The 15,915-nt window shown below is 34.1% G+C and overlaps 1 protein-coding gene across 2 annotated transcripts; it reads left to right on the top strand.

The window, feature by feature from the left end:
* Positions 1-4,153: 4,153 nt before the first annotated feature.
* On the top strand, positions 4,154-14,214 carry LOC125831661 (alpha-N-acetylglucosaminidase-like). 2 transcript variants are annotated; one of them, XM_049510832.1, is made up of 19 exons: positions 4,154-4,545; positions 4,635-4,711; positions 5,169-5,380; positions 5,474-5,595; positions 6,639-6,724; positions 7,295-7,389; positions 7,840-7,921; positions 8,947-9,053; positions 9,193-9,223; positions 9,585-9,702; positions 9,989-10,036; positions 10,268-10,378; positions 11,006-11,107; positions 11,518-11,616; positions 12,040-12,150; positions 13,044-13,288; positions 13,378-13,615; positions 13,694-13,772; positions 13,915-14,214. In XM_049510832.1, the coding sequence occupies exons 1-19, from the start codon at positions 4,318-4,320 to the stop codon at positions 14,169-14,171; spliced, it is 2,448 nt and encodes an 815-aa protein (XP_049366789.1). In that variant the 5' UTR covers positions 4,154-4,317; the 3' UTR covers positions 14,172-14,214. The 2 variants fall into 2 exon arrangements, with proteins under 2 accessions (XP_049366789.1, XP_049366790.1); XM_049510833.1 differs by lacking the exons at positions 13,694-13,772; positions 13,915-14,214 and having other exon boundaries at positions 13,353-13,449.
* The last annotated feature ends 1,701 nt before the right edge of the window (positions 14,215-15,915 follow it).

Here is a 15,915-nt window from a genome sequence, read left to right as displayed (position 1 = left end):
TTCAGATTTTATAGAAAAGTGTTTTGAATGAGATTCAAGTTCCCTTAATTCTAAAGCAGCACTATTTACAACATTCTCACTTTTGTACTCTTTTTCAACATCGATATTAAGGAATAAAATATAGTTGAATGGTTGGAATTCCTCTTTTTGCTCCACTAGTTGATCATAATCCACAACAATTGATAATTGGGCTTCAAATGCCTCAATCTTTTTGTTCAAGTGTGCCTTTAAGTCATGAATATCTGAGCCAAATTGATCGATTTCTTGTGTGAGTTTAACTCTTCTTTCGATTAGGTAGGGTGCCAAGTATGTTATTTCATCACGGATAGACTCTTCAATCTTTAGAAATTGAATTCGTCCATATATCCAATATTGGCTCACTATCTTTTTTTCTCCATAACTTTCTCCTTGTTGGGCCCCAATCTCTTCTAATTCAGCTTGGATTGTAATTTTTGATTGAAGAACATCAAGCTTATATTGTAGTTCCACGATTTCTTTGTACCCTTCTGTGCATTCAAGTATTTCTCTGGCGATTTTTGAATTAACCTTGTCCAACATGTCTGTACATTCAAGCGCCTCTTGTTTTGTATTCTCTGTTTCATAGCCCTTACCAACATCACAAATAACAGAGGAATCATAATAGGGGTTTGGGGGAAGGGAATAAGTTTTAGGACAACCATTCCAATGAGTATACTAACGACCACATATATGACATAAGGACTTTCATCACCCAACCACGATTTATTCCAATCATCCATATCAATAAGAGTACCAAATTATTTAAAGAAAGAGAAAAAATAATTGTTGGAAGAAAAAAAAACTAATAATAAAAAAAAAAAAAAAAAGGTATAACCTAGAAGAATAGTTAATTTCTAAGTCCCCGGCAGCGGCACCAAAAACTTGTTGCTCCCAATTGCACATGCAAGTGTACGTGGTCGCGCAAGTAATATAGTGGCTCTTAAAAGAACCAGATTATCGAACCCAAAGGACTTGTCAATTAACTATTTTTACTAAATTATACTGATCTAATTATTTATTTAGGAGATCCAAAAGAGAAGAATGCAAGAACAAAATAATAAAATTACTTACAATAGTTGGAAAATCTCAGGGCTGCAACATGTATAGGATTTCATGTATCATATTTTTGGCTTAGAATTAATTTCAATTGTCAAGTTACTGGTTTATAGGATTGATAGTATGGTCCGGGTGGTTCGCCTCTCGCCGCCTACCCCAATTAGCCATCTAACTACATCGTTGAGCGGGGATAGATAAACTAACTAGCGAACATTTATATTTCATCCTATTTCATAACCAAGCAAGGTGTTCGTCTGGGCGTCACTCCTGAACACTAATCACTTCAATCTAATGGGTGGACCGAGCTCTCTATATCCTCTGGTCTATCTAATCCCTCCTCGTTCGATTTTAAGATTAGACAATATATTTATCTCATGGTGATCAAGCACAAAATACTAAAACAAGAATATAGAAGTAACTTATAATGACAATCAAGAATTAATTCGAAAACCTTAAATAATCAACATTGAATCCGTAGTTATAGCCCTAGAACAAGGGCTTTAGCTACTAATCTCTAAGAGAAGAAGAAGAAGAAGAAAAGAACCCTAACAGTATTGACAACTTTTTACTTGATGCCCTCTGATTGATCTTCCTCTCTATCTTTTTTCTAATAATTATTTCTATGGACTATTTATAGATGTAGAAAACCCTAAATAGAATAATTGAGTCCAAAATGAACTGTGATTTCAAAATCAAACAAAATTCGACTTCCACGTGAAAGAGTACCGCCGCCTCAAGCTTTAGAGTTGTTTCGCCTCAGGTGAATGACACGTGGCAGCAGGCAGCAATTCAATTTGAATTCTGCCGATATTTTCCATATATAAATATTAATATAATATTCAATTTAATCCATTAAGTTGTCTACTTGATTTCCTTCTTCAACCTTCCATCTTTAATTCGTTTTAGCTTTAAACTTCTTCAACTTTACACTAATTTACTCCTATAAATAAAATACACTATTTAGCACAATTCATAAAATTAATGCTCAAAAAGGACATATATAAATAATAAATGTGAGACAAATAATAATTATAAATATGTATTTTTGGCCTCACATCAACTAACTTAAAAAAGCACTTTCGAATTGTTGATTAATCGTCTTCTTTTTACACTGAAGCTTCTTTTAAATTGTGAAAGACAAGTACACAGATGGTGAATTGCAGTTTTTTGCTTGGAGACGGTAAATGATTTGAGTCTTAGACATCGTTTATATATGTATATTGCACTGAAAAGATTCTACTATTACAAACAACTTAGGGAAGATTTTTTTATTTTGATACACAAAATCTGCGATATGTGATTTGTAGAGATACTATACATGAAGAAAATAGAGTATCTTAAGGTTGCTAAATGTTTTGGATAACAAGGACAAGCTAAGAGGGCAGGTACTAAATTTGAGTACTCCAATCTTTGTAGAATTCAATGCCACTTCAAATATTTTTCAGTAGTTCAGTTCCTGGCAATGTCAATTTTGCTTCTAGCAGTTTTCCAGGTAAAAAAGGATTATCGTAATTCTAATTATGTAAATGTTTTTTTTAAAAGCAACAAGGAGAAAAGCAGTAACAGTGCTCCAAAGTAAGAGTATAAGCAGAAAATGTTCACGAAAAGACCATGACATATGACATCTCCAGAAAGTGCAATGTTCATGAATAGTAACCAACTGACTAAATTATGAAGTGAAAAATGATCTGCATAGGAAACAATTGAAATATACTCCATAAAGGACGAGAATATAGAAGAACAGAGATGAGAAAACAAAGACAACACATAACAACTTCCACCTGAATATGCTCTTACGACCTCTTCTATAGTAATAACTAGTTGTATTTTCACACACTAAGCACGCCCACACTCCACCTGAGTCCCACAAATAATTATTCAATTTCCCAAATTTCCATCCGCCAAGTCGCTCATTGAGTTCACAACAGGTCCCATCAACTTTTCCCAGTTTCTCTTGGCGAAGAGATTGAGATTCAAGGATTTACTTTAAGCTACCGCTACATATGTTGGCATATGTGCTCTAGTTTTTGGATGGCAAAGGCATCAATGTCCCAAAAGTATGAAAGAGAATACTGCATACCATTTACGATAATTCAAGGTATATTTATCCCTTTTCCCTTTATATTTTGACTACGAGTTTAAACCTGAAATCTTTTTATTTTTTAAAACAGAATTAACATCCAAATATGTATTATAAGTCACCATAATTAATTATTCAAGAGATATATTAAAAAAGAGAATTGGGTCAAAATTACTCTCAAATTATTTGAAATAACTCATATTTATCCTTCGTTTATTTTTGGAATCAAAACTAGCCTTGTCATCCATATTTTAGACCACAAATGTCTTTTAAACATTATCATTACCGATGGACCTGACATGGTAGTCCACCTAAGCAGTTCGACATAGCAAAAATCTCTTCTCTCTTAATAATGTTGTTCTTTCTTGGTGAGCTCCATCACAAAAAAAATAATCAAAAATAGTTCTTTCATTGTTCTTGTTTGAGTTGTCCAAATTTCAAAACTTCAATTTCGAAGTGTGCTGAAGTTTGTTTGATTTTGTAGCTGTTGTGTTGAAGGATCTAGCTCATTGTTTTTGATTTTAGAGTCATTGAATTTGAGGACGAAATTTTCATTCCAAGGTTGAATAATGTTTGAAAAACTCTTGAAGTCATTCTTTGTGTGTTGAAACTCGATATAACTACTCATTTGAAAGTTTGTTGATGAGAAATTATTAGCTTCTATTGTGTTTTTGAAGTGTAAAAGTTTAAAGAGATTTAATTGAATGTTACTGAAAATTGCTTGAATATTTTTGTTACATTGGACTGCTTGGTAGGCTGCCATGTTAACTCCAATGACAAGTATAACGTTTGAAGGGTATTTGTAGTCTAAAATATAGACGACAAAGATAGTTTTGATCCCAAAAATAAACATGGGTATTATTATTTTGCAGGCAAAAATACTAAAATCAATCTTTCTCATAGTTGACCTTTGGCGCTTGATTTTTAAAGAAAAGAATTACTATCATTTGTCATTACGCCCTTTTATATATATATAAAGAAAAATAGAGAAAAGAATCATCATTCTATACTCCTTTGGCCTGCAAAATTTGTCTCGACTCCTCCAAATTCCACTCCATTGATACTCTTTCTTCTACTACAAAACGAGAACATGTCTCACATTTCCACTATTATAAACGTCTTCTTCATCCATCACTTCAATTCAACAACTTTCAATTTCAGCAATGGATTCCATTTCCATCATCTCCTCCGTAATTTTCATCTTCTTCTGCGCTTTCATCTTTTCTGTAGCTAATTCGTCGACGCTCGGAGTCAACTACGTTTCGTCGCTTCTAGAAATTCAGGAACGTGAACGAGCACCTTCTTCAGTCCAATTAACCGCCGCCTACGGCGTTCTTAATCGCCTAATTCCTTCACATTTTTCGAGCTTTCAGTTCCACATCATTCCCAAGGTGTTTTACTAGTTGTTCGTTTAAAAGTTTAATACATGATAGCAGCAAATTAAAGAGAATTGTGTAACATTTTCGTTCTTCATTTGTAGGAACATTGTGGTGGAGAATTTTGCTTCAACATAAGCAATCACCCTGGCTCAGCTCGAGATGGTTCTCCTGAAATTCTGTAAGTAACAATTTTATTCATTACGGTAGTTTACAGTGACAATATCCTTGAAGTATCAAATTTGTGTTTCGTTGTTTATCCCTGTAAAAAGGAAGTACCAAATATTAGTGCTTCTTTCTCCTTTCCGTTGTATAAAGTTTCACACGCCAGTTCTGTTGTATAGTGATGACAATTGATTGAGTTCACCTCTTAACATATATGTATTACGTATGAGTCTGGTATGTTGAGAGCTTTATGAGCTCATTTTGTGCTAAACATATAATATTGCTTTTCAACCATTACAATTCTGTTATGTCATTTGTAGCAGAACTTAAATAATACCATAATTACAAAGAAGAATGTTTTTTCTCCAAATTTTTAAAAAGATTTAACTAGTTTTAATCTCTTTTATACGTAACTTATTGCTCACAAGTCACAAGTGGAACTCTATTTGTAAATCTATCCGAATGTTACACAGAATACATGGAACCACAGCAGTAGATATATTGTCAGGTGTTCATTGGTACTTGAAATATTGGTGTGGAGCACATATATCATGGAGCAAAACAGGTGGAGCACAATTAGCTTCTGTACCTGATCCTGGCTCTCTCCCTGCTGTTCAAGATGCAGGAGTGTTAGTAAAGAGACCTGTTCCTTGGAGCTATTACCAGAATGCTGTCACATCAAGCTGTAAACCATCTTTCTTTTACTTTTTTAGACGCTCTTTGAGTTCTCTTCCAGATCAGGAGGTATATTTAAACTTTTGTTGATTTCTTCCTTTAGATACATTTGCTTGGTGGGATTGGAAAAGATGGGAAAAGGAGATTGACTGGATGGCTCTCCAGGGAATCAACTTGCCATTGGCTTTCACTGGGCAAGAAGCTATATGGCAAAAGGTCTTCAAGGTATTCTCCTTTGGCTATAGTTTCATATTGATTGTCTTAGTTGAAGATTCTTCTAGTTCATCTTACTGATTTTGTGTTGCATAGGGTTGAGAGTCTTTCATTTCACTAGATTAATTCATATGGAAAATCCATTAGAGAGTAAATTGATTTCCTGTTACAATTTCTTGAGAAAGATATTTTGACTAAGCCTGTTGGAGAATGTATAGCTCTATCCAAAAGAACTTGGAAATTTGTTGACTTATTTAAGAGTATGGAGCAATTATGTAGTTGTAGATCATACGAGCAAAAAGGAAAGAGCTCTAATGGAGTCTGTTCAAAGAGATCAATTTCGGTAGAAAAGTGCAGATGTCGGGTGAAAGGTTCAAGTCAAAAGTTTTGATACAAAAACTCAAAAAGCTGCTTAAGTTGACTTAGTAAAGTTATATTTGACCTTTGGAATCCACCATGAACTAGCTTTGATGTAATGGGACCCTTATCTTTGGCTAGTACATTGATAAAGGGCAAAATCAAATTCTTCAATCTTTATATTTATGCTACTGTTAATGATATGAAATTGATTATCGTCTATACTTTTACGATATCTGTGATTCTGGACACTTAAAGTCCACTAGTATGTGATCTACTGCTTCATTTGAAGATACTTCTAGAACTTCAACTTTTCTGGTAAAATCTTCAGTTTTCGACAGTGGATATATACTTAATGTATATCTGAATTTAAGTATAATATTAAGACTCTTTGGAGAATCCAAGGATGTGGCCTAGTGATCAATGAAGTGGGTGCAAAAGGTTCCCCAACAAAGACAAAAAATATTAGGTGATTTGTTCGCATCTGCCTAAGCCTTAATAGGCAAAGTTATCCGGTCTGGTGAAAGATAGTAGATACCTAGTACAATAGTTGAGATGTGCGCAAGCTGGCCCGAACTTCATGGTTATCCAAAAAAAACTATTAGTTCTCTTACGATGTAACATTGGTCTTACTGTGTCCTTTATTTGCTTGATTTTGTGTACTTATAATATTTGACAAGTGGTTTTCATTTGTGCAGAACTTCAATATTAGTACTTCAAATCTGGATGATTTCTTTGGTGGTCCAGCATTTCTTGCATGGTCACGTATGGGAAACCTACATAAGTGAGCTTCTAGTCATTGACCTATCTATACTATTTATTGAAGTCCCAAGAGTTGGTGTTTTGTTAACTGAAAAAATAGAGGAAAGAACAATTCACTTGGTACTGCCAATGTGCAGCTAACTAATTAGTACAAATGCCTTGTACTCCATTTTAAGCATCTAATATTTTCACTTGTCTAATCACGTGTCACTGTAGTTATGCGTAAATCAAAATTGGGGGAATGATGCTTCATTTGAAGAATGAGTTCTTTTTGCATCATGCATTTCGATCAAATAGTTGAAGTTTTTGCAAGAAATTCATCTTGTAGAAATTTGAACATTTGTATTACCTAAATAAGTCACAGGAAATTGATGGTGTTATTTTTCAATGCTTAGTTCATTCAGGAGCTATTCTTTGTTTTTTCATGAACTTATTTAGCATTGCTTTTCAACATAAAAAATATTTTCCTGGCATTTAACTTTGTTTTATTTGTTCAATAGATACTTCTCTCATAAGAAATTTGGCTTGCGTGTTCTTATTTTTACTATATATCTGTTTGCTTGAATTTTCAAACATAATGCATCTATCATAGATGGGGTGGGCCACTTCCACAAAGTTGGTTGGATCAACAACTCATTCTGCAGAAGAAAATTCTTGGTAGAATGTATGAGCTTGGGATGACACCAGGTACAGCTATATAGTGTGTTTAAAGCACTCTTAAACTCTCATGATTTTCCCAACGGAGAAAGGCTTATCTCAAAACATATTTTGGGTAGAAAGGAGTCAGAAGTTGATCATGCATCTAAATTCTATACAATTTTGATGAAGTAGAGGCACAATTTTTACTAAAAAGGAGAAATATGAGGTTGAAAGTAATCTATAAGGTTGCTTTTCTCGTATACAAAATTTAAGCTTTCATAAAATTATTTAGCTCTTCATGTGGAATTCCTTATACATTAAATGATCATGGTAACCTGTTTCTTGTTTAATTTTTAACACGCTCTTGATGGCTTAAAACAAATTAAGGAATTGCTTAAAAAATAAATAGAATCTGTATAAGTTATATAGTGTGCCCTTGACCTCTGTGTGCTGTTGCCTCGGTAAACTATTGTTGAGATGATTTCGTGCATCTTTCAGTTCTTCCAGGCTTTTCTGGAAATGTTCCAGCAGCACTGAAGCGTGTATTTCCATCAGCAAAGATAAGTCGTCTGGGGAACTGGTATATACTTGCACCCCTACTTTAACACAGTACTAGATTGTTGATTTAGAGAAGCTAACGCCTCTATCTACTATTTTCTTTCCTTTATTTCCTTTCGATTCTTTCAATCTGTCTATTGGATTTATTGTGGAGAGAACTAGAGAAAATCAGCTAGTTGGAAAGATTTACCTTGAAATCATATTTTCTTATGCTATTTCTCCTCTTATGCTATTTCTCCTTAATTAATCGTATCTTGATCTTATTTTTTCTTGGTCCTATGTAGTTAAGAAATGCAAAACAAACCGTGGATGCTCATTCGAGAAAGAGAGTTGGGCATTTTTTTATAAATTGATGCGCTGCTTTTCTTTTTGATCTGCTTGTTCACTGTCTTTTTATATTAGTTCATTCACAATCTTTGACTATAATCACCTTTTCTAATAAGCTGTATTCTTGGGAGATAAGGACATAATTAAAAGTTAAAGTGGTCAATTACAAAGTTCACTTAATTAGTACTTATGATATAAATAATTAATAGTATGGCTGTGTCTTTTCTTGAATAGGTAAGTAAGCTTGTTGTGCAATTGTCTTTTCTTAATGTTGTATGAAAAAATTAGTTTAAGAAATAAAAAATGTTTGGATTGATCCTTCTTGATGATGACATGACTATAGAAGTTTTTAATTTGCTGAAATATTAGACACTATTCCAACTTCCAAGTATAATGTTCAATTAGTTCTTACGTTTCTCTAATGATTGATTCGCCGAGACAAATATTTCTATTATGAAATGGTGTCTTCTTATGGTTATGTCTGTTTTAATTAAGTGATGCAAAAAATTCACCCAGTTATGTTTTTTATTCGATTAAACAACACAATATACCATGAGATGAGCTATGAAGAAGTTTAAGTAATATTGTCATGCCTGTACTAGAACTGATAACCTAACCATACCTGAGTCCTGGACTGTTGATAGAAATGAAGAGCGTAATTTGAATAAACATAATGCTACAATTGTCTGCTATTTATTTACAATTGATTATCGGTTTCAGGTTTACTGTGAACAGTGATACCAGATGGTGTTGCACGTATCTTCTTGATGCAACTGATCCTTTGTTTGTTGAAATCGGAAAAGCATTTATTGAGCAACAGCTAAAAGGTATAGTAATATAGTAGCTTCTATCACCATTGGATCAATCACAATCTTATTTTGATGCTGTCATTGTAAAATTTTGTATCTCAAATAAAGTCTTTTTTCTGTTTTATTATTTTCTGTTGGGGCCAACCGTGATGTTCAGAATATGGAAGGAGTAGCCACATATATAACTGGTGAGTTGTTTTTCAACTCTATTATTGTCAGGTAGAAAGATCATTTTACTTCTACCGTTTCATGTATTATTGAAAACTAGTTGGCATAGAACAGTCCGTCTCCATGATTTTTCGTTCCTTCAAATATTTAGAACTTGTTAAACTCTCGACATGTTAGCATAAGTGTCTAATTCTTATCTCCATTTTCAAAAAATCCTCTTTCCATCAACATGATCTCCAACTTCCTAGAGTCTTTTGTTTATGATCAAGAATTCACATGCTTGCATAGAGCAATTTTGATGGTCACCATGTGTAATAGCCTATCTTTGTAGCCTTTCCCTACTTTGTCTCATCCTAGTTGGAAAATGTCAATCTATTGCAGTGATACCTTTGATGAGAACACACCTCCAGTTGATGATCCAGATTATATCTCTTCACTAGGGGCCACAATCTTTAAAGGAATGCAAAGTGCTGATTCAGATGCAGTTTGGCTAATGCAGGTAAAAAAGCTTAACTCTTTAGTAGCTGATTTTCTAATGATTTGAAAATCTCTCAATTTTATGTCTACCGGTGTCTGAAACTCCTAATTAGTTAATCGTGTTTAGTTCTTCATTTGGGAATTAATTTAACATCCTGGCTTCACTTCGCCTGAATCGTGGAAGTGTTAGTTTATTCCTCTGGCATGGCGCACACAGTTTGTCTTCAAAGTGATGAAATCAAATGTTTCATCCTTGTTTAGCTTCTTCTCTCTTATTTTTGACCAATGCTTTCCTTTTACTTTTCTAGGGATGGCTTTTCACTTATGATCCTTTCTGGAGACCTACACAGATGAAGGTTGTCTATCTTAGTCTCTGTTTATCTCTTTACAAAATCTAATGTTCATGCTGGTTACTTTATCAAGAGAAAAACGAGTTCATGCTGATTAAATGAAGCATATTGCATATTTCCATTAGCTGTTTGATAATGAGTCATGTTTATATGATGTTATGGATGAATTATAGAATGCTCCAAAATTTGGCCTTTGTGTCCGTTGAAATTTTAATTATCTGCATGCACTATTTTCAGGCACTTCTACATTCTGTTCCTCTTGGCAAGTTGATCGTTCTTGATCTTTATGCTGAAGTTAAACCAATATGGGCTACTTCAAAGCAGTTCTATGGAATCCCATACATATGGAAAGTAACATTGCTATTTTTCTTTTGTGCATCTGATGTAGTCTTCCCAATAGTTAGCATATTATTTACTCAGTTCATCTGCCCTGTCTCAGTTGGAACTAATCTTAAAGTTGTCTTTTTGACTGGATATGTCATATATTTCATGTAATGACTTGGAATGGTGTTAGTTTGGATACAATAGAATATTTTAAATCGGTTTGCTTAACAAATACATTCTGAACTGATCCTCAGAAAGTAGTTGCATATATTATTTCTATATGCATCACGAATGTAGGTCATGATGTCATGTCGGGCTCCTGAAAATAATAAACATGGCTGACCTTGGTTTTAAGAGTGTTAGACACCATACAGGTTTGACCATGAAGTCCGTAAAAGTTCAAGTGGTGAGCAAGAATCTCATAATATGGTTTTCTGGTGTAGTTAGCAGTAATTTTTATAAGACTTGAAATCAGTTCAGGCCTTATTCATTCTAGAGATGAAATACTGTAAATTTCCGAGTTTAGAGGGGAGCTTTCTCATCAGCCTTTTTCCAATCAATGGAGCTAGTATTTTAGCTATTGCCACCTGAAATTTGTCTTTTAAAAATTATTCGGTTTGTATTCACGAATTTTAGTTTCAATATCTCAGGTGTATGCTACACAATTTTGCTGGTAATGTTGAAATGTATGGAGTTCTTGATGCAGTGGGATCAGGACCTGTTGAAGCTCGTACCAGTGAAAACTCAACCATGGTAAGTTTGGTTGTACTCGTATTAGGTTTTCATTCTTCTTATAATTGTGTATCCAATACAGAATTATAAGTAGGTTGCCATTTTTTGGATCTTTGATACACTGATCTGTTAGGATCTTTGAGCAATGCGGCTGAGTTACTTCCAATGCTCATGACCAACTCCATCAATTTCTTCTGAGAATGTCTCTGAAGGGATTTCAAAATAAAACTGTCTGCTGCTTCCTTTTTCATTGATTTAGAGATTACAGGATAGCTTAGGTGGTATAGGTAATAGTTATACGAGATTATTTGTTTCGTTGGTGGTGTTGGATTTGGATCTGCAATTCACAAATCTATTAGGATCTTGTTCATGTAATTCAATTTGACATGTTTCTCATGTATCATAGTTTTAATTTTTTTTCTTGCCTAAAGGTTGGTGTTGGGATGTCAATGGAAGGCATTGAACAGAACCCTGTGGTGTATGATCTTATGTCTGAAATGGCTTTTCAGCATAGGCCAGTTGATGTCAAGGTAATGTAACGGTTTTATGTACAATGCTGGAGTTTATCACTTGATTTCTTCTGTATCTTTTCCTTTTTAGTCAAATTGGACCCTTTGTGTTGTGTATTCTAATAGTAATTTCCTTTGACTTATCAATTCAAGCAAATGTATGTGAAGAACTGTGTTAGCTATAAGAAAGTGTCCAAAGTTCTTTGCTTTTTAAATTGTATGTAATAGCCTTTCTCCTTTTACTTATTCAGTTTTGACAACTGCTTGGTTAAGATTCTTCAAGTTTACAAGATTTTGCTATGTTGACAAATTCTATAGTTTGAGAGACAAAGCAGTTCAAATTAGCATGTTTTCGTGTCGTAGTACTTCTATATGTTATTGGTTGAAATGATGATTCTGGTTGCGTATGTGGCACTTAATAAGTCAATCAAACACTGTCTGTAGGCTTGGATAGATCTATACTCCAGAAGACGCTATGGGAGATTTGTTCAGCCCATGCAAGATGCCTGGAATATTTTGTATCATACCATCTATAATTGCACTGATGGTGCTTATGTAAGTAAACCTTCTTATTGCTGCCTTATTCTTCCATTTGAGGTGTTTATGCAAGCAAATTCTGTATCTTTGTCTTGTCCTTACACTAGGAGGTATTTTAAGGATCTTTAGTGACATATGATAATATCATGTTTATAACTGAAATAATTAGGTGGGATCTTTCAAATATGCTCCTCTTGAAGTACTATGACATCACCTAGGGACTAAAAATATTTGGAGATCGGAAGGGCTAGGTAGATACAATTCGATGTGTGGAATTGGTTTTGAGACAGATTATTAAGGACAAATGTGTGGAGAACATTTAGGATGGTGTAAGTTGCTAAGTGGAGAAAAGGAACAGAAGATGCAAAAAGTAGTGTCATCTCAAAACAAAATAATAGAATCTCCTAAGCTTTATGCTCTCCTCAAATTCTAAGGGGCTGCAAACTGGTAGTTCTTGATGGAGATAAATCTAGTGTGATATCTTTTGCGTGATTTCAAGTATAGTGCCTCATTTCAAGATTTGAATTCTTACGAAAGTAGTGCTATAAGGAAATTTGAGATTACCAGCCTAGAAAAGTAATTCACTTGTTTATTCTCCTTCTCCTTCTCTTGTCCTTCACTATGTAGGTACATTGTTGGAGTTTTATTCTGTACATAACCTGCGATATGGTTATAAGCTTTGGCTTTTTTGCTGATATTATTGGTTATATATTTTGTTGATTTCCGAACTTTGAACTGGTTCGTACATTCCAAATGTGCATGCACTCCCTTGCTTATGCTGCCAATACAAGAACATGCATCTATCTCCAGAAAGTCTTGTTTTTATCATCATACTTTCAAAGACTCCTATTTTATATGTTCAAAGTAGTAGTTTTTTTACGTTGAGCATTTCCTTTGTGATTCTTGTGCAGGACAAAAATAGAGATGTTATTGTTTCATTTCCAGATCTTGATCCAAATTCCATTTCAACACTGCAAACAGTACTAAACGATGTCCATGAACAATATGGAAAAAGATATTTAAGAAGAGCTATTCTGGAAGAACCAAATGATTCCTATGATAAACCCCATCTTTGGTATTCTACTTCAGAAGTTATACATGCACTTAAACTTTTCCTGGAGAGTGGAAATCAACTATCTGACAGCAGTACTTACAGGTTGGATATGCTAGTTCCTCATACGTTTCCTTCTTTATTTCCCTTTTTCACTTCATGATGGTAGTGGTTGTTGTTCTCAATCTTCTCAGGTATGACCTCGTAGACCTGACAAGACAAGCTTTAGCAAAGTACGCAAATGAACTATTCTTAGACGCTATAGAAGCATATAAATTGGATGATCTGCATGCTGTTGCACACCTTAGCCAAAAGTTTCTTGGCCTAGTGGAAGATTTAGATATGCTTTTAGGATGCCATGATGGATTCCTTCTAGGACCTTGGATAGAGAGTGCAAAGGAACTTGCTCAAGATGAAGATCAGGAAAGACAGGTAGAGATGTCTTTTACTTAAAACACCTTTCATGCTTAAAGCAAGATGATCTTTTTAACTTGAATGGACAATTTGCAGTTTGAATGGAACGCAAGAACTCAGATTACTATGTGGTTCGATAACACTGAGCTGGAAGCTAGTTTGCTTCGCGACTATGGTATGCAAAACATCCAAGCTTGTCTTACTTATATATTCATGCTCTACACTTCCCAAGCTTTGATCTATTAAGGTTTAGTTTTTGGAGGAAAGAAGTTTATACAAGGTTTTTGTTGATTCATTTTTCGTCCCCTTTTCTCTAGGTAACAAGTATTGGAGTGGGCTATTGCGAGATTATTATGGCCCTCGTGCTGCAATTTATTTTAAGTATCTGATAGAAAGTTTAGAAGAAGGCAAGGGCTTCAACTTGCAAGCTTGGAGGAGGGAGTGGATCAAACTTACAAATAGTTGGCAAAGTAGCAGAAATGTTTTCCCAGTCAAAAGTAGAGGAAATGCCCTTAATGTATCACAATGGCTTTTTGAGAAATACTTGCAGGATTTGGGATCACACGATCATTAAGCTTTCTAATGAATATTTGTAATATAGATATCCCCTGCCTTCAATATATCCCATTTCGGTTTCTGGAAGAAAAATATTATCATGGCTGTGTTGTTCAAGCAATTGTAGTTTTGACAATGAAATGAAAACCTCTCTTTAATTTAATATATGCACTTATCCAGTGCCAATTACAAAAAGAGAATGAAAAACAAAGACGTCAGAATTTGCAGCGAAAAAAAAAAAAACCACCAAAAGTTTTATTTATAAAAAATGGAAAACTTCACCTGAAACTCCTATTGAGTAGACTGTAGACTAAGGGTGTGTTTGGTATGAAGGAAAACATTTTTTGGAAAATGTTTTTCAATTTTCTATGTTTGGTTGGGTAAAATGTTTTTCAAATCAACTCATTTTTCTCAAATTCAAGGAAAATGACTTCCCTTCAAGCTTAACGAAAACATTTTCCAAAATTTTCCTCCAATTTCAAATTATAATTTTTTTGTTGTAAAAATAAATTTAAAGCTTATTTTTAAAAAAAAAACATTTTTCAACTTCATTGTTTTTATTTTTCTACCCACCCTCACCCCGATCCCCTCCCGTCAGCCCCTACCCACCCACCCCCCTCAAAAAAGAGATAAAAATTTCGATGTTTGTTTTTAAAAAATATTATCAATTTTAAAAATTTATTTTCACCCCATCCCTACCCTCGATCCCCCCACCGGCCCCACCCCCCTCAAATAATAATAAATTTAAAGTTTGTTTTATAAAAAATACTTTCAATTTCAAATCTTTGTTTTTCACCCCATCCCTACCCTGACCCCCCCCCCCCCGGCCAGCCCCATTACCAGCCCCCCTCAAAAAAAAATTAAAGTTTGTTTTTAAAAAATATTTTTAATTTCTAATTTTTATTTTTTCACCCCCACCCCACCCATACCCCTGACCCCCCTCCCAAGGGCCAGCCCCGCTACCAACCCCACCCCACCCAAAAAAAAAATTAAGTTTGTTTTTAAAAAATATTTCTAATTTCAAATTTTTATTTTTTCACCTCCACCCCACCCCTACCCCTGACCCCCCCACCCCATCCTCCACCAAAAAAAAAATTAAGTTTGTTTTTAAAAAATATTTTCAACTTCAAAAATTCATTTTTTCACCCCTACCCTCGACCCCCCCCCCCCACCCACACTCCTCCCCCTACCAGCCCCCCACCCCAAAAAAAATTTAAGTTTGTTTTTAAAAAATATTTTCAACTTCAAATTTCTATTTTTTCACCCCGACCCCCCCCCCCTCCCTCCAAAATTTTAAGTTTGTTTTTAAAAATTATTTTCTACTCTAGTAAAAATAAAAGATATTTCTCAAAAATATTTTTCATTCATAAATCAAGCACTAAAAAACTTTTCCAAAAAATATTTTCTACTCACCAACCAAACATGAGAAAATAAGTCAAAAATCTATTTGTTTTTCAGAAAAATACTTTCCACGGAAAACATTTTCCTTCATACGAAACACACCCTAAAAGTTTATTTTTAATTGTTCTTTAAACTACAAAAGTTATCGCTTCTTTGGAAGCATTGAAAGCTGCGGTTTACTAATATTCCCTCCATTTCAATGAGTGAATTACTGAGGCAGTGCACATTCATAAACAAAAAAAGTTTGGGATATATATTGAATACCACTTTTCACTTTTTTCCTTTTAGTTATTTTTAAACTATTCTTAAAAATATAAATAATTCAAAGTAAAATCACAAGGATGATTCAATGCCTTTAAAAA

This window comes from Solanum verrucosum, unplaced genomic scaffold (genome assembly GCF_900185275.1).
Source record: "Solanum verrucosum unplaced genomic scaffold, falcon-dt-bn FXZP01000049.1, whole genome shotgun sequence".
Taxonomy (NCBI): Eukaryota; Viridiplantae; Streptophyta; class Magnoliopsida; order Solanales; family Solanaceae; genus Solanum; species Solanum verrucosum.
Note: the sequence above shows the minus strand (reverse complement) of the source record. Positions and strands in the feature narration are given on the sequence as shown.